An 18,512-nucleotide genomic window follows, 5' to 3' on the forward strand; every position below is an offset into this window, starting at 1 on the left:
AGGCAATGTTAAAAAAAACAACAACCCTTCACCAAACTGAATTTCCCTGCCCATCTGAACATGCTGGTGATGGGCCACATGGAAAAACTGACCTCAGGGAGGAGGGCCAGCTAAGTTTCACAGGAAGGGAACAAGTAAAGAAGAGATGGGCAGGATGGGAGAAGAAGAGAAGAGCAAGAAGATCTGAGTAAAGAATTGACATGCAAGGAGGAGTGGAAAGACGGTCACACCATTTCTAAATGGGGCCTGCTTGGAACGGGGAAAGCAAGAGTTGTTGCATTTCCTCCCACTCTCTCTGAAGGAAGAGCAGCAAATCAAAATCAGCTGTGTAACAATTAGGGTTGGCAAGTTTTAATAAATTTAACTGGCAGATTAACTTATCAGCAATGGCCAATTTTCAACTGGTTGGGTTGCACATTAAGGTCACAAACACGCAACCAATAGTGAGATTTTGGCATCATGCAAGCATACTTAATAGATTCAATTTTTTAAAACAAACAAAATCAAATGATTGAAGAAATTTTAATTATTTGATTGGTTGACAACCCTGGCAACAGGCCTCAGCTTGATGTTTCAGGAGGAAGATTTAGGGGAGTTTTCCAATTGGAGTTTAATTAATACAGCATGAAGGTAAAGAAAGGCAGAATGAACTATTATAGGAGGAGGAACAGAAGAACTGGGGCACAAAACTGAGCTGACCGGCCCCCTCTGAGGATTTTTCCATGGCTTACGGCACCAGAAACAGAGCAGAAACAGGAGAGCCACCAGAGTTTGGTTTTTTTCCACCACTAAAAGGACTGACTGTCCAAGCAAGAGCCCCCAAAGTGGCGTTCTTCCCGTTTACCTGCAGCCATGGGTCTGGTGACGGTGAGCCACGCAGACTGGTTAGCCTCACCAATATAATTGGAAACCTTACAAACATACTCCCCGCTTTCAGCCTCTGTCACATTATACAGGGTCAGCACCTCCGCATCGGAGCTATTAATTCCCGAATGCTAGAACAGACCAACAACAGAGGAATCACTCGGTGGCAAGCAGATGGGCATCATAGCTCCGAGATCAACAACAAGAAATCACGTTAGCATTTTCTGTGACTTTAAGCCAAAAGCAAGGGGCACACCCATAAGTCAACAGGAGACTCATCTTCTGCAATACATGCAGGGAGAAGGATTGTGCCTTACTATCCTGCTCACAATATTGTTGGTACTATATGAGCGGATGGATTCAATTAACTGCTATCTGGCAGGTTTACATTCATCGATTACCGCTTCTCAAGGAAAAGATGAAGAAATGGTTGAACATCACCCTCCCTACCTCGCTGCTTTAAAAAAAACATTTATTAATTCTGGGCACATATAAAAGCACTATATCCAATCTATAGCATGGAATAACATGTATCTAAAGCAAACTACTATTTTAAAAAACCCACCACTTTCCTCACCATTCATCTTCCATCAGTTTTTCATCCTTGTCACTAATTCCCTTGTGCTTACAGTCCTTTGTATTTATTTTGTTTTATAGTACCATCTTGAGGGCATTCTAAACACTTGATAAAAGGTTCCCATTCTTGAATCAAGTTCTCTTTTGACTGCCTCCCATTTATTGCAGAGATAAATGATTCCAGTAATAAACTGTCCCAAAGTATTACTATCTAGTCCCCTTGAGAGACTTGGCTTTAGAATCTGTTCAACAATACTGCCATGCAGTTGTTAAAAGCACAGACTACTTCAGGGTCAGGTCCATCCCTATGCAAAATCCAGAGCTACAGTGTTTGGATTATTGCACTGACAGAAATGACAGAAAGTGTGCAGAGGAAACAATGGCAACTAAACGTTCCTCACTCCATGATTTTTTTAAAAAAATCTTAACTTATCGCCCCTTGATTCCAGCATAATCATACTTGCTCTACTTATTGCTTAGAAGTCATTTCTGTGCCATCAGCTGCTCCTGGGCTACACTTCCACCTTAGTGGGGGGGGTGGAGGTGGGAGGAGAGCTGCAGACTTGCACATGCATCCCAACAGCTTTGTTTGGCTACTGGTCAAATGCTTGACAATCCTCAATTCTGTATCAAAGGCTGCTGACAGAGTTTGACTTATTGGCTGACAAATGTATGCATGCCAGCTGGTACAAGATAACTCTGGTAACAATTGTAGAGGTTAGGAGCCATCCACCATTTAATTCAATTTTCCACACTACTGTAGTAATGCAGGGGGTACCTTGTAAATTGCACACTTAGGTGATTGTCTGGCTGATCAAACAGATCAGTTTAATTGGAAAGAATGATCTTGTCCCCTGAATTTACATCGTATACTTCCTTCCCAAAATAGAATATGAGTCTCTTCTTAATAACAAATGCAACATTCAAGACAAGTCCTTTTACCTTCAAAACCTGCACATAAGGCAAACTACTTGGCCCAATTCGACTTCCATTGATTTCAATGTGCTTCAACCACTGGATGTGAGGCTGAGGGTCACTGTAAACTTTGCAAACAAATTCCACATTGCTACCCAGGGAGACAGTCTTGTTAGCTGGGAGCCCTGCTTGTAGGATAGGGCGGTGTGGTGACCTCTCTGAAAGAGATACAGGAGAGAATAGCATCAGTCTGCTTGCCTTCAAAGTGTTTCTAATATTTATTACAATTTAATGTTTTAAATGTTTATTACCATTAGTTTAAATATTTATACCACTTTCTCTCATATGTTTTTTGTACAGGAAGGGGCTTATATCATCCAAAATTATGAAATTGATCAAGGGTCTCCAACCTTTTAGAATATGTAGGCACCTTTGGAATTCTGACACAGAGTGATGGGGGGAATAATCACAAAATGGCTGCTACAGAAGGTGGAGCCAACCACAAAATGTCAAGGAGTGAGGTTATATATAACTCTGCTGAAACAGATTTTAAAAACACCAACACAGAGAATTGTAACATTTAAAACCAGGAGAGCCCTTAAAAAAAACTCCAAACCCATTTTAAATCATATATGTATTCTATAAACTTAATTAAAAGCAGAACACACATAAAAGCAGGTAAAAAAAGGTAGTCCCCTGTGCAAGCACCAGTCGTTTTTGACTCTGGGGTGACATTGCTTTCACAACGTTTTTCACGGGGTGGTTTGCCATTGCCTTCCCCAGTCATCTACACTTTCCCCCCAGCAAGCTGAGTACTCATTTTACCGACCTCGGAAGGATGGAAGGCTGAGTCAACCTGGAGCCAGCTACCTGAACCAGCTTCCGCTGGGATCGAACTCAGGTTGTAAGCAGAGGGCTCCGACTGCCGTACTGCAGTTTTACCACTGCGCCACGGGGCTTTTAATAAAAGCAGGTAGCAGAACTATATTTAAAAACATCTCTTAAAGTTAGCTCAGTTAAAAAATGGGCTGAATTAAAATGACTAATGCAAAAGGTGAGGAAAGGCCCATGTAAAAAACCATCAGCAAAATCAATGAGATACCTGTTCAAAAAGGTACATTTTAAAATTAGTGACATCTTGTTGTTAATCACAAACAAACATGCTTTAACCTAGTGCTGAAAAGTAAGAGACTGGAAGCCCCACAAATTCCTGTAGGAACAGCATTCTATAATGAAGTGCCAAAACTGAGAAGGCCCTGTCCCAAACTTTGAGCTTTACCTGCTCATTTCTATTCAGCCAGAAAGCAAGTTTGAGGAAAGGGGCCAGCATTTTGGAGCTTTAATTGGTATTCTGCTTAGAAAATGGACATCTGAGCGGCATGAGAAGTGCAAAGTTTAATCAAATATCAGGGAACCCAAATGCCCAGGCTGGCCAATAGGGATGCCAATCCCCACCTGGGCTCAGTTGACATCTCACCCTGCTTCAGGACTATCAGAAAGCAGGTGGGGAGATAGCTGCTGGGAACTCCATTATATCCTATGGAGACTGGTCCCCATAGGGTACAATGGAGAAATGATCCATGGGTATCTGTGGCTCAGGGTGAGGGCTGTTTTTTGGGGTAGAGGCACCAAATTTTCAGCATAGCTGCTGGTGCCTCTCCTCACCACCACCCCAAGTTTCAAAAAGACTGGACCAAGGGGTTCAACTCTATGAGCCCCCAAAGAAAGTGCCTCCATTATTTCCAATGAAGGGAAAGCATTTAAAAGGAATGCAATCCCTTTAAGTGTGATGGCAGCTCAGCCAGAACTCGCTTTGGAGTTCCCTCTCCCAGAGTCTCCCTCCCCTCTCCCGGAAAGGACCCAAGAGCTCCCTGCTGGCTGCCAGGCAGAACTTGACAACCCTAAAAAAGAACCATATTCTCCTGCGAAGCTATGAGATTGTTCTCTGACCTTACTCCACCAGCATGGCAGCACATTCCTAGTTCCCAGACAGGGTGATGAGTGCATGGAAAAGAGCTCTGGCAGCAGCACCTCCGATGTGAGTTTGGGCCTCCAGTATTAATTCAGTGGCACATGTGGTCACAGAGCCAAGCTCAAAAGGGGCAGTGAGTAATCTTAAGAAGCCTCAAGATCCTGGCAAAATCCAGGTCTCAAGAAACAGGGCCAAACACATTTTACCGACTTTGTTCCTCTCTTGACCCGTCCAGAGAGCTGAGAGGCACTCAAGTGAATGTTAATAATCAGTCAGGTGCAGATCAGAAGTTGAGTACAACTCCACAGAGACAAAGAGAATTAGGCAAGCTGGCACGGAAGCAAAAGCCCCACAGCCGTCCGCAACCCTCACATCTTCACTTGTGATGTGACAAAGCAGGGATTAAGAAGTTATTTCCCCCCCCCCCCTCCTTGTAAGAGGCTGGAGCCAAGACTCCCCCCCCCTCCCAGTCAGTCGCTTATTAAAAATGTGAAGGGAATGCTTCCTCTTCTAATCCCTCTTGCTAAGGATTCTTGATGAGTGGCCCCCCTGTAACCCAAAATCATATTCTACTTCCTGAAGTAAATATCACAGGACTGCTGTTTCCTCTGCCAAGAGCTCCCATTGATTCTCAGTAAAATTCTCCTTGAATTAGAGTGTGAGCTTTCTGCAGAATGCTTCACAGCTCTCCCAAGCCAGCCAGGCTTGCCATGTTTCCTGTCGCCCTTCATGGCTGCTGGAGAGGCCTAGTTAGAGGGGTTGAGATGGAGACTTCAACAGAAGTTAGAAAGAGGCCAAAGACCTAAAATCATACCCATGTATTCCACATGAATGAACTTGCCTGATATGTAATTCAGCTCCAAAAAGGAGACACTGGGCTGTGCGTGAGATATGAATTGGGGCCAAAGTGTCAGGGGAAGGATTAACTCTTCTCTCTCTCATACTCTTAATCAGGGGTGGCCAAACTTGTGTTGGAAGGAAGGAAGGAAGGAAGGAAGGAAGGAAGGAAGGAAGGAAGGAAGGAAGGAAGGAAGGAAGGAAGGAAGGAAGGAAGGAAGGAACTTTAAATGCATCTAAACCACCAGCTGGCTTGGCTTGGAGAAGCGATTTAAAGAGACAAATGCTTTTCAAGTCAGCCAATGGGGTGGTGGGAGCTTCAAGAGCCACACAATATGTGTGAAAGAGCCACATGTGGCTCCTGAGCCACAGTTTGCCTACCCCTGCTCTTAACCCTTATAAAAATGGCCCCTCATCTCTTGCCCAGTGGTGGACCTCCTGATGGCACCTGGGTTTTGGCACTTTGTGACACAGGGTGCTAGTCTGGATGGGCCACTGGTGTGATCCAACATGGCTTCTCTTATATTCTTAAGCTCTTGTAGGAAACAAAGTTAAGCACATATGAGTTCCTGTCTTTTCCCCCTACTAAGCTTAAAGCAGTCAGGAGGCAGAAATCAGGGAAATGGTACACATACTGGAATAAAAGAGAGTTTATTTATACTCTTCCTTTCCCCCCCAATAGGATCCAAAACAGTTTAAAGCTTAATTTTCTCCTTCCATTTTATACGGTTGGATTTTTGGTCATTGTATTTTTTTAAGTGCCTAACAAAGTTTTGAAAAGTCTTTTAAAAAAAATTATCCTTACAGCAGCAACCCTATGAGGTACATTAGGCTGAGAGACTACAACTGGCCCAAATAACCCAATAAGCTTCCATGGCAGAGTGGGGATTCAAACCTGAGTCAACACTCTCAAACTATCAGATCACACTGCCTTAACCCCCATCCTTCCAAAGTTCTGCATCATATCTCACCCTTCATCTGCTTCCTGTAGCTAATATTTATTTATTTATTTATATTTGAACTTATATCCCGCCCTTCTCACCGAAGTGTCTCAGGGCGGCTTACAACATTGTAATTTACATAGATTCAATTTAAAAACATTTACATAATACAGTTAAAACCATAATTAATAAAACAGAAATAAAATAGAGCCAGCGGTCTGCAAGTACATTTTTGTTCCATCCAGAAGGTTTTCTCATTGTCAGTTAGGTGTTATAGGCCTGCCGGAAGAGGGCTGTCTTACAGGCCCTGTGGAACTGCCCTAGGTCCCGCAGGGCCCGCACCTCCTCCAGCAGTTGGTTCCACCAGTAAGGTGCCATTATTGAGAAGGCCCGATCCCTGGTGGATTTTAGGCGGGCCTCCTTTGGCCCGGGGATTACCAACAGGTTTTGTGAACCCGATCGTAGTACTCTCTGGGGAACGTGTGGGGAGAGACGGTCCCTAAGGTAGGCAGGTCCTAGGCCATATAGGGCTTTAAAGGTAATAACCAACACCTTGTACTGGATTCGGAATGTTACCGGCAGCCAGTGCAGATCCCGGAGCCCCGACCGAATGTGCTCCCATCTTGGGAGCCCTAGTAGCAGCCGGGCAGCGGCATTCTGCACTAACTGCAGTTTCCGGGTCCGGCACAAGGGTAGCCCCATGTAGAGGGCATTACAGTAGTCCAACCTCGAGGTGACCGTAGCATGGATCACTGTTGCTAGGTCGTCGCGTTCCAGGAAGGGGGCCAGTTGCCTCGCCCGCCTAAGATGAAAGAATGCGGACTTGGCAGTGACTGCTATCTGAGCCTCCATCGTCAGTGAAGGCTCCAATAGTACCCCCAAGCTCTTGACCCTGCTCGCCGCTGTCAACGGCGCGCCATCAAAAACTGGCAGGGGGATTTCCCCTCCCGGGCCGCAGCGACCCAAGCAAAGGACCTCTGTCTTCGCCGGATTCAGCTTCAGCCCGCTCAGCCTAAGCCACCTAGCCACTGCCTGTAACGCCCGGTCCAAATTTTCTGGGGCGCAGGCGGGCCGGCCGTCCATAAGAAGATAGAGCATATTGATGACAACCCAGCTCATACCTTCGGGCAATCTGGGCAAGGGGGCGCATATAGATGTTAAATAACATCGGGGAAAGTATCGCCCCTTGAGGCACTCCGCAATCAAGCGTGTGTCTCCGGGACAGTTCCTCCCCAATCACCACCCTTTGTCCCCGACCGTCAAGGAAAGAGGAAAGCCATTGCAAGGCCAGCCCCTGAATCCCTGCGTCGGCAAGGCGGCACACCAGGAGCCGATGGTTGACCGTATCGAACGCTGCCGATAGGTCTAACAGCATCAGCACCGCCGAGCCGCCTTGATCCAGATGCTGCTGAAGGTCATCCACCAGGGCGACCAGCACCATCTCCGTCCCATGGCCCGGGCGGAAACCAGACTGGCAGGGGTCAAGGACAGAAGCATCCTCCAGGAAACTCTGTAGCTGCAACGCCACTGCCCTCTCAATAAGTTTGCCCAAAAAGGGCAAATTCGAGACTGGCCGATAGTGTGCCAATTCGGCCGGATCTAGCGTTGTTTTTTTCAAGAGGGGACGGACCACCGCCTCTTTAAGCGCTGATGGAAAATGCCCCTCCAATAGGGATCTATTTATGATATCCCGTATAGGATATCTTAGCTCCCTCTGGCAGGTCTTAATAAGCCAGGAGGGGCACGGGTCCAATTTGCAAGTTTTGCAAAAATAACATGCAAAAATAACATGCTAAGACCCCCATTCATGGATCCCAGCTTGGCCATAACATTCTATAGTTCCTTATTCACAATCACTTTGTTTCTAAGCATGCAAAAAGGAAAGAAAAAAAGTGCAAAAATCATCAGTCCTTTTTACCACCCTATAAATATATGCTGGAGTGATTAAAAAGGCACCACGAAATGGTTAACTGGCACTAAGGGATCTGGAGCATGCAACACAAACCGCCTTCCTTTTTCAAGTTTCTTCTGAAGAAACCACAGCCACCTGGGCTCAGTTGAACTGGGTGACAGTTTGGCAAGGAGGCCGCAGAAGGTTCTGAGCAGTTTTAACTCCATTTGACCCAGAAAAAATCCAGGGCAGTCACAGCCAATAGGAATGAATAGATTACACACTGCTCCCTATAGCTTACCAAATGCTCCTGGGATTTCCATTGTTTCTTCAGCAGCTGAGTTACAATACCCTTAAAAGGCAGCTCTGACACTTGGAATGGAATTGAGGTCTAGAGAAGGAAACAGGCAGCAGCTGGAAGGGGGGGGAATAAGTACTGAACTACAAAAAGTTCACACAAAACTGCAGATGAGGTGGTAGAGTTGCTCCTGGACTGTACTCACATCAGGCTGGTGATGGAGTAATCATTTAACAATTTCAGTGCTTGGTATAGAAATTCCTTCCTAATAGAAAGTTATAGAATCTGTTTCCCCCATGAAAAATGAGTGAAAAATAGCTTGTGTTTAAAGGCCTGTCAGGACAAGACTGGGTCCAGCAACGCTCTGATCTAGATTTATATTGTTCTCCACCTGAGGGCTTCCTCTGTTTCCTGTGACAGTTGTTGATGGAAAAGTCCTGAAGCGTGACAGGCAAAATGTACTGCTCCATTGACCAGGCAAGGGCAGAAGCCAAGCTCCTAGTGTTTATACATTCTGAATCTTATGTGACCACTATGATCATCTTTGGATGCCCTTCTTGAGGTGCCTCCACCATCTGAGGATAGCTGGGTGGCAACCTCAGAAATGGGCCTTCATAAGAACATAAGAGAAGCCATTTTGGCTCAGGCCAATGGTCCATCCAGTCCAACATTCTGTGTCACAAAGTGGTCAAAAAACTTCCAAAACAACCAGGTGCCAGTCATGGTACTGAATTACAAAACTACCTCCCCATGGAGATTAATTTGTCCCCCTTCTATCACTCTCTTTTGCCAGCAGGTGGAATTTTTTTCTGTTTTGTTTGGCATTCCCTCAGTGAACCTCATTGACCCACCCTTCCTATTTATCTGTATGAAGTTTGTGGCCAGTGGCACCTTCAAGACCAACAAATTTTAACTCTGGATTTAGCTTTTGCTTGCACACAAAAGCTTATACCCAGAATTAAACTTTGTTGGTCTTAAAGGTGCCACCGGACTCAAAACTTTGTTCAATTGCTTCAGTCATAAGAACATAAGAGAAGCCATGTTGGACCAGGCCAATGGCCAATTCAGTCCAACATTCTGTGCCACACAGTGGCCAAAACCCAGGTGCCATTAGGAGATCCACCAGCAGCGCCAGAACTCCTCTTGCTGCTGCCCCCACCCAAGCACCAAAAATACAACAGCATCACAGGCTCAGATATAGGGTTCCATCCAACATGGCTACCCACCTGAATCTATTTATGTGAAATTGTCTGTGTTTTGCTGCCTGTATCTAATTCTCAACATGACCAGACTTGTGGATGCTTATATCCAGAAACTGGGGCCACACGTAGAGAAGACAGACCTTTCTACAAACCTGAAAAATGGCCCTGGTTTGCAGAAAAATCCAAAATCTTTTTAAAATGTAGTAGTAGTAACAACAACAGCAACAGAATTTTTCAGACTATGGTCTGGAAGACCCAGGTTCAAATCCTCTCTCTGCCATGAAAGCTCACAGGGTAGCTTATGTGAGGTAGGCCTAACTTACCTCACAGTGTTGTTATGAGGATAAAATAAAGGAAAGGACAATAATGAAGCTGCTTTAGGTCCCCAATGTGGAGAAAGGCAGAGATGGAGAGAGCAAACAAACAAACAAACAAAGGTAGTTTGGTTGGTGTGTGGGAAGGAGAGAAGGAAGCAGGGAAGGGTTAGAATATGGGGGTTCCCAGAAAAGAGGAAACAGTGTGGAGAATGGGATACAGGGGGAAATGAGGTACCCCATACAAGTCCCTGTGGATTCCCCACTGTACAAATGGGCTTGGCCTGCTGACTGGCACTTCACAGGCAGATCTGGCCCAGCAGACAGCACAGTGCATCAGAGCCACAGTTTTCCGAGTGAGAGGCTTCTGGGGAGAGGGAAAGCTGAAGACTTGGGTGGGGGGGGGGCAGGCAAAGGTAAGACTGGCTGGTGGGGTTTCAGGGAAGGGAAAGGGGAAATAACTGGGGAAAGTACAATGAGGTGTCCCCCGCAAGTCTTGGTCTTATATTAGATGCATTTGTAATGTTTTTAATATTTTGACAGTTCAGGCATTAAAGCAAATATACACACAGGCCTGGATAACCCTGAGGCTTCATATTGCTTGCCAACATGTTGCACAACTCTAATCCCTTCTGTGCATGAAGAATCCTCTGAGGCCATGAAGCCCTAGTTCTCCCTGAGGTGGCAAACCTGTCCTTTAGCTGTTTCACAATAAGGATCTCATGCAGAGCGCAAGTAGATAACTAGGCTAGGTCTCTTGAGGTTCCTTATTCAAATCCCTGACAGAATCTTTTCCCATTGTCACCTATGCTGATGAATGAGGCTTCCTTGCCCTTGAGAGCATCAAGACAAACCCCATTGATGGCAATAATGGAAAACCAGGCAGGTGAAATTCTTGTCACTGAATAAGAGCTGGGATTCAGGGAAGGTAGTAAACATGGCTACCTATTCATCAGGAGGTCAAAGGTCAAATAAACCTAATGAGGGCCTACCCGATTAACAAAGAGCCAGCTACTGTAGTGAGTGAGTGCTAACAAACCCCTTTGTTCCTCCTTGCAGACAATTCCCTTCAGTTTGCTCAGTGTAATCAAATTAAATTGCATTCTTAATGGTTCATTTAGTGGCATTTAGAACAACTCCATAAGTGGAACAAGTAGAGATCAGCCTGCATGGTTAGAAATTAAGGCTAATAAAAAGATTCTTTGGGAAGGGTGGTGAGGAAGGGAGAGTTTCTGTCTGGCCCATGAAATTATCATGAACAAAACACTAGAAACCTCAGCCTGGGAAATGAAGGGGCCCACCCCTTTAAAAGAAGCTGGTCTGCCTTGGTAAGAAGATGCACATCCTGGGATAATCAACCCTCCCACAAAATGGCAACCAAAAAGCAAAATTCACCCACTCCCCTTCTCTAATTCTTTCCTGATAACTGGCAACATAAATCTGAGTAATTACAAGGAACTCTTAGTTGTACAATCTGCTGGCCTACTAAGGAGCAAAGAAAGGGGCAACAATAAACAGCTGTCTGAGAACTAGAGAGAGGCCATGCTGGATCAAACCATTTGCCACAGAAAATATGAAACATGTGAAAACCACCTCCAAGCAGCCAGGCATTTTTGAGAATTTAGGGTGTCACAAAAGGACATCTAGGGCACTGGGAACATTTCTGGAAGGCTGATCTCATGCAGCATTCTGTTTCTGTGAACGGACATCTCCTAGAAGCTCATATGAAGCTGAGTAGTACACAGTTAGACCACTGGTCTACCTAGCTCAGCACTATCTGCTCTGGCAGTGGCTCTGCAGAGTCTCAGGTACAGAAGGATCTTTCTTTGCCCTTGCTATACCAGGTCCTTTAACTAGAGATGCAAAAGACTGACTTTGATACCTTCCACTTATTAAACAGGTGTTCAACTAGTGAATTCTGGCTCTCCTGCAAAGCTACCATCTGTGTTATGAAAGTGATGATTTCCCCTATTACCTGCCTCCAGCAGTATGTCTCTGGTGTTCAGAGACATACTGCTGCTATACTTGGAGGCTTCACTTAATTTATTTTTATTTTATTTTTTTTATAGCATGGAGTTCCACATAAATACAGTTTAAGCATAAAACAGTTAAAAATAATTAATACAGTTTAAGCATAAATCAGTTAAAATAATTAATACATTTAAATTTTTAAAACATTTAAAGCATTTAAACCATTTAAATATTTAAGACATTAGGGACAGCAACCTCTATTATAACTACACCTGATTTCTTGTTTCTTGTTGCTTGTACCAGCTAGTCATAGGCCAGCCGGAAGAGGGTTGTCTTACAGGCCCTGTGGAACTGGGCAAGGTCCCGCAGGGCCCTCACCACTACATTAACTAATAGCTGATAGAACTATTCTCAAAGAATCTGTGCAACCCCCTTTTAAAAAGCCAGTTTCTCTGTTGCCTGGATTGTCTTGTCCAGAAAGGAAATTCTTATGTCCCTATTTTTTGTTTTTTGGTCAATCTCAAATTTCAAAGGGAAGGGCGTTCAGTAGTGGAACACATGATCTTCATGCACAAGGCCACATGTTGAATCCCAGACATATCTAGTTTGAAAATAATCTCAGATAGCAGAGCTGGGCAGCACCCAGAGAGTTCCTTACTACTCTTTCAGTTTATGAAGCAACATGTCATGATCCTTTCTTCCTCTTTGAAGAGCTCAGATTCCTTACTTGGATGTCAACAGTCTACTCTTCACCCCATATATGCATCTCATCAACATTTCCAAAAGTGTTGTGGGACAATATCAGCTACAGCAGAATTGACAATAGCTAACTAGTGTGTGGCTTGGGGTGGGAGTGGTGCAAGCAATGAGAGAAGCATAGTTAGTAATCCAGCAGGGCCTGCTGCCACAATGCCAGAAGCCTAGAGTTGGCATTTTCCTTCTTCTACCCACTGCACATTTCTGAGAAATAAATGCACTTGCAAATTGACACCATGGACTACTCAAACTTCCCCATTCTCCTTCTCATGTCTCCTTACCAACTACATCAAGCTGATAGGTGTGGTTAATGGTCCCATATTTGTTCTCCACAATGCAGGTGTAGTTTCCTTTATCTGATGGCACCACTGAGTCCATGATGATACTCCAGGTTGCATGACGAACCTGTGGGGAAGAGGATGACACTGGCTCAGAAAGATTGCCTACTGATAGACAGCTGGGGGGTGGGTGTGTGCGTGACAGCTTAATTCCTAACTTGCCTTCTTTCTGCAGTTGAATGAACACACGCCTTTTCATCTCTGAGCAGGCCAAAGGTCTCGCCAGCTCCTGTGCTGCATGTTCTAGACTGCACATAATTACTTTTTGAGGTCATGTTTCCCCTTTTTGCTATACTCAGGGGGAGTAATTGCTGCCAGCTGCCAGGTTGACCACAGAGCCAGCTACATCTGGAATCTGGTATTATTGACGAGTGGGACGAGTTCCCTTCGCCAGCGTAGGAACCGGTCTTGGAAGTATTTCAGCTACTCCTCCACACAAAAGAAGGTGCCCAAGACTAAACAGGGCTGTGTGGATTTCACAATGCAAGCTCAATCACTCCACAAGCACAAGATCTAGCATCTGGTGTAGATGATCTCACCTGTAACTTTTAAAAATAACTAATAAAGATGCAGAAGTTTTAAGCTCAGGGTTTTTTGTGTGTGAGGAAGTAATCGCATATGGAATGTGATCCATTCTCCTGCAACCTAAGATGGTATAGTCCAGCAAAAAGCAATTCTCATTGTAAAAATCTCTCCATATATATGAACAGGAGGGGGAAAAGACTTATGAAGGTGAACAGCATGATCTACTGTACAATTCCAGGCTTGGAGGGAAATGCTAACATTTCCTAATTGGAATAGAAATGGTGCTTCGTAAAATAATATACATTTATGTCTTATGTTGTGGCAAAATCCTCTGCCCTAATTCTCTCTCCTCCCTGCTTTTTTTCTTTCTGAACCAGACGTAGGGAACTCCACCCAAGAATGGAAGGAAATCAACAGAGTTGCAATGTGGCTGGATTTCTGAAGTCTCAGTTGGACTTCCTGGAATACTAGCCAATCCCTAGAATTCATTTATGTACAGTTATCTCATGGGTAGCCACTGTTTGGCCTGGAGAAAAGATGCCTGTTTCTTTATGAATTTCGAGGCAGGGAAGCAAATTCTACGGGTAGTTGCCTGGGAATATGTTAAAGAAACAAGCATTATACTTCCAATCTGGAGTATTACAGCTGTAGCTATGCCAGATCATTCTTAGCTACTCCAAGCCTTTCAACTCTGCCCTCATAAGGGCTTGGGATCCTGAACCACCCTTGCTGATGAGAACATACTGCTTTCCTTAGGCAAAGCTCAAAAAAGGTCTTCCACAGCTGAAGGGTTGATTCATATCTCTATTGCAGCTGCTACCAAAGTTAGCCAAGGGAACCAGTTTACAGGCCAGCTAAAGCAGCTAAGATAATAAAAAAGAGGAGCCTTAAGAGCCAGATTATAATGAAAGGAGCTGCAGCTTGACTTTTGCTGGAAAGAGCCACCGCTTTCAGGAAGTGATAAGGAGCCCCTGCTCAATTGGTTCAGCCCAGGAGAAAACAGCAGGGACTGTCTGTTTCATGAGCCTCATCCATGTCTCATTAAAGCCACTATTGATTCCTCAGGCAAAGCTTCTTTTGACCAGACAGGACAGCTCATCCGTGTCAATGGCTTGTTGCTGCAGGAGTTTTTATTAACACGCAGGGGCCTGGACCACGTCAGTGGTGGGAGGTGTAAAGGCCGTGTTGCGCTGGCAAGTCACCCAGGATGGAAACAAGTTGTTCTAACTGGAGGCGAGTGGATGAGACATCCAAGACAAGACGGCAGCAGCCAGTAACAAGTGCCAAAATGACTTAAGCACTGTTGCACATCTAGCCAAACTCCTCTGCTTGGTGTTAAAGAAGTTCAGAGATGATGAAGCCGCATGTGATATTAAGCCCTCAGATACAGGAGATGGACAGAAGAAGCTGCTGCATACTCACTAAAATCACTGGTTTGTACTATTTACTCCAAATGGCAATGCCTTTCCAGGATCTCAGCCAGAGATCCTTTCTTACTGCTGGAAAACCTTGAATAAGAGATGTCAGGGAATTGAATCTGAGACCTTCTGTATGCCAAGTGTGTGTACCAGCACTCAGCGATAGCTCCCAGCTCAGCTGGGCACACTGGCAGCTGATGTGCCACAGAATCTAGAAAAATGAATAAACAAGCTAGTGTTGTCAGCTGATTGTTAAGCTCTTGGTTAATTAATTAAATGCAGATGATCAATCAATTCTATTAGATAATAATTTCTCACATGTGTTCTACCTGCTTCTCACTTTGTCTGCTTTCCTGCTCTTCAAGTGCATGGTTGGTGGAGTGGATCCTACCTTCATCCTACCACCCCACTGAGCAAAATGTAATTAATTATTTAAATACTCCTTGTTGGAAGGAATTTTTTTTCATAATTGGAAAAAATGTCTTCTTGAAAAAGTAACACACATACTCCCGCCTTCATTCAGTTAACAATTAAAGATTCCCATTCTGGAGAAAAAACCCTTCAAATATGGGTATTTCATTTGGCGTCAATCCCTCGCCCTTTACCACATAGTGTTCTAACACCTGTGCATTTCTAATGCTCATCTTTACTACATTTATGATAATCCTTACAGGGTCACTGGGAATTTAACAAGAGCTGACATTTATTTGAAATTTCTGCTATGTGCTAGAGTCAGCCCATTTTAACAAAAAATCAGCTTGCCTCTTCAACAGCACAAGTAGGTGTGTGGAGGAATTTAACATTTAAAAAAAAATACATGCTGGGCAAGTACAGTAGTTATGTTTTAAATTTATAAGCCTCTCTCCACATAATGGAGACTGTTTATACAACATTTTTATGGTCCACTATGATGGCCGTAAATATTGTGGGTTGCAAAGAAACAGACTAATACAGTGAACCTCAATATAACATCATTTAAGAACCACTATGCTAGAATAGGGATAGCCATGTCTTTGCAGTTTTTAGGACACACACTGTTAAGGTATTGGTTGTTAGGGAGCCAGACAACAGGAATTCCTACCTTGTATCCACCAATCCGATGATCAGGCTTGAACTCCTTGCCGTTCTTCAGCCAGCGCAGTGTAGGGGTAGGAGTCCCACTGGACGGACACTTAAATTTCACGGTCTTAGCAGCGGGAACAGCATGAAGCTTCTTCTCCATCTTTTCAGGGTATGTCCAGTAGGGAGCTATGGCTTCTGAAAAAGCACCAGTAAAGGACATGAGGTGAGGTGCAACTTGGGCAGCATTTAGCAAATAGTATGCGCATACCCCTAGGATCAGTCACTGGCTCCTGTTTTAATGGGCAACTGGAGATGCTGGTCAGAGATGACAACTGGAAACCATTCAAAATGGAACATTTTCATCTCCTGGAATCTTCCTGATTTTATAAATCAAGTGACACCAAATCCTGTGCCTTTCACATCTGCTGGTTGTTAAGAAGGGATATCATGTTATCTCTTTGCACTGCCAGAGAATCTGCCTGCTGCCCCGTCTGTCTTAAACCTGCCTGCTGCTCTGCCTTACTTACCTGATGGCTACATGTGGCCAGGACCATATCCCCACCACTCAAAGCAATCTGAGAGATATGAGCAGCCCTCTTGCCAGTTACCTTAAGAGGCAAGAGAACTGGCAGAGACTGAGTTTCAACATGGGCACAAGACTACAACGTAAGAAGAACTAGCTGGAAAAGAATAATTGCCTCCAGCTGCATTTGCAAGATAAAACTATAGGATTTGTTTAGGACTTACAGCTGAGTATTGATCAAGTACTTTTTAATCCCACCCTTCCTCCAATAAGGTGACACATACGGTTTAGTCTGGAGCTATCTGCTTCCTTTTCCTCTGAGGAGGAATCATCATCATCTTCATCATCTTCAGCAGAAGGAAGAGCATCTGGAAAAGAAGGTGGTCGATGTCAGTTTTTATTGCTAACTTGCAAGGAAGCAGGAGACAGGATGAACACATACTAGCACCTCTTTCTATTGGCTACAGTACAGCTGTAACCCTTTCAACTACAAATGCACATTTTTTCTTCCACAGAACACCCCATCTTTGGCAAATCAGTTTGATGTACTGGAATCTGTTGGCGCGTTGCAATGGACTATGGATGCTCCAGTTGGGCCAATAAGCAAGAATAGAATAATGGAAGAGGTAGCGGGGGGGGACACTGCACCAATGTTGATTACTTAGTTGAGCAAAGGCCCATGAAATCATTTCCCATTGGCAAGTGCATTCTGGAGAGACTGCCTACCATTCTCTCAGGCCTGAAGAAGAACAGGGTATTTCACTGACCTCCAGGGCTTTTTGGGGGGGGAAACACAGCAGGAATTCATTTGCATATTAGGCAACACCCCCTGACACCAAGCCAGCTGGAACTGCATTCCTGTGTGTTCCTGCTCAAAAAAAGCCCTGCTGACCTCACTCTGATCCTTGGGATTGTACAGGGTGTCAAGTAAAGCTTCTGGGTCCTTCTTGAAGATCTCAGAAGCTCATTGTAACAGAGGCAAGTCTATACTCCCCTCCTTCACTTAGGAGGAAGGTTGAGACTTGTTCCTGCAGTCACACTGTTCTGTAAAGACATTTGCAATGCCTCTGCAGTACAGCATGATGTCACAATTAAGGCCCCTGGGGAGGAACAGAGTAGGCAATGGGCATGAATTTGGGCTAGCACTAAAGTCTGCCAAAATTGTGGATTCTTGAAGCTGAGATGGTCATTCAGCAATCTTCTTGGAATGTCTATTAATTAATATAGGTTAGCTGTAATAATTCATGGCTCACCAAACAGCTTGTGAATATTCATGGATCTGCCCTATGCTGAGGCAGGCCACTGGTCTATCAAGATCAGAATTGTCTATTCTGACTGGTAGTGACCCTATGGGATCTCAATTGGAGGTCTTTCACATCACCTACAGTTTGGCCTTTTCAATGGAGATGCCAGGGACTGAACCTGGGATCTTCTCCAGGCAAATCTTCCACTGAGCCACAGCCTTTCCACGTGGTAAAATAGTTTCTGGCCTGTAGCAGCGGCAGGTAGAGGACTGCAAGTCTGAACTATATCTGTGTGGTGGGGAAATCCCTGCACTAGTACGTCAGGAAATAGCTAGAATCCTTCTCTTTGACACTTGATTTTCTATCTGCAAAGGGCTTTTTTTTTTTTTAAGCCTGTTAGAGTACCGGAACATGTAATGAAGAAGAAGATGAAGAAGATGATATTGGATTTATATCCCGCCCTCCACTCCGAAGAGTCTCAGAGCGGCTCACAATCTCCTTTACCTTCCTCCCCCACAACAGACACCCTGTGAGGTGGGTGGGGCTGGAGAGGGCTCTCACAGCAGCTGCCCTTTCAAGGACAACCTCTGCCAGAGCTATGGCTGACCCAAGGCCATTCCAGCAGGTGCAAGTGGAGGAGTGGGGAATCAAACCTGGTTCTCCCAGATAAGAGTCCGCACACTTAATCACTACACCAAACCGGCTCTGGTGCCCATCCAACAGCACTCTGAAGTGCTATAGTCCAGTAAATATTTTGTCCTGCGGTGCAGAGTTCACTTCTTAAGGAGCACAACTCATAACTGTTTCTGGCTGCAACTACAGACATCCATCGCAGTTGGAAAAGCTCCATAAGAGTCCTTGGCTA

At 44.7% G+C, this 18,512-nt stretch overlaps 1 protein-coding gene across 6 annotated transcripts in view; it reads right to left on the bottom strand.

Moving 5' to 3' along the window:
* FGFR1 (fibroblast growth factor receptor 1) overlaps window positions 1-18,512 on the bottom strand; it is a 99,165-nt gene that overhangs the window by 19,362 nt on the left and 61,291 nt on the right. For 3 of the 6 annotated variants that reach the window (XM_060251684.1, XM_060251683.1, XM_060251687.1), the window contains 5 exons: window positions 16,688-16,771; window positions 15,900-16,075; window positions 12,819-12,942; window positions 2,383-2,573; window positions 845-995 (listed from right to left, as the gene is read on the bottom strand). In XM_060251684.1, coding sequence (XP_060107667.1) covers window positions 845-995; window positions 2,383-2,573; window positions 12,819-12,942; window positions 15,900-16,075; window positions 16,688-16,771 — 726 coding nt within the window. The remainder of the gene's footprint in view (window positions 1-844; window positions 996-2,382; window positions 2,574-12,818; window positions 12,943-15,899; window positions 16,076-16,687; window positions 16,772-18,512) is intronic. The other 3 variants (XM_060251686.1, XM_060251685.1, XM_060251688.1) reach the window with 1 other exon arrangement.

This window comes from Heteronotia binoei, chromosome 12 (genome assembly GCF_032191835.1).
Source record: "Heteronotia binoei isolate CCM8104 ecotype False Entrance Well chromosome 12, APGP_CSIRO_Hbin_v1, whole genome shotgun sequence".
In the NCBI taxonomy this organism is placed as follows: domain Eukaryota; kingdom Metazoa; phylum Chordata; class Lepidosauria; order Squamata; family Gekkonidae; genus Heteronotia; species Heteronotia binoei.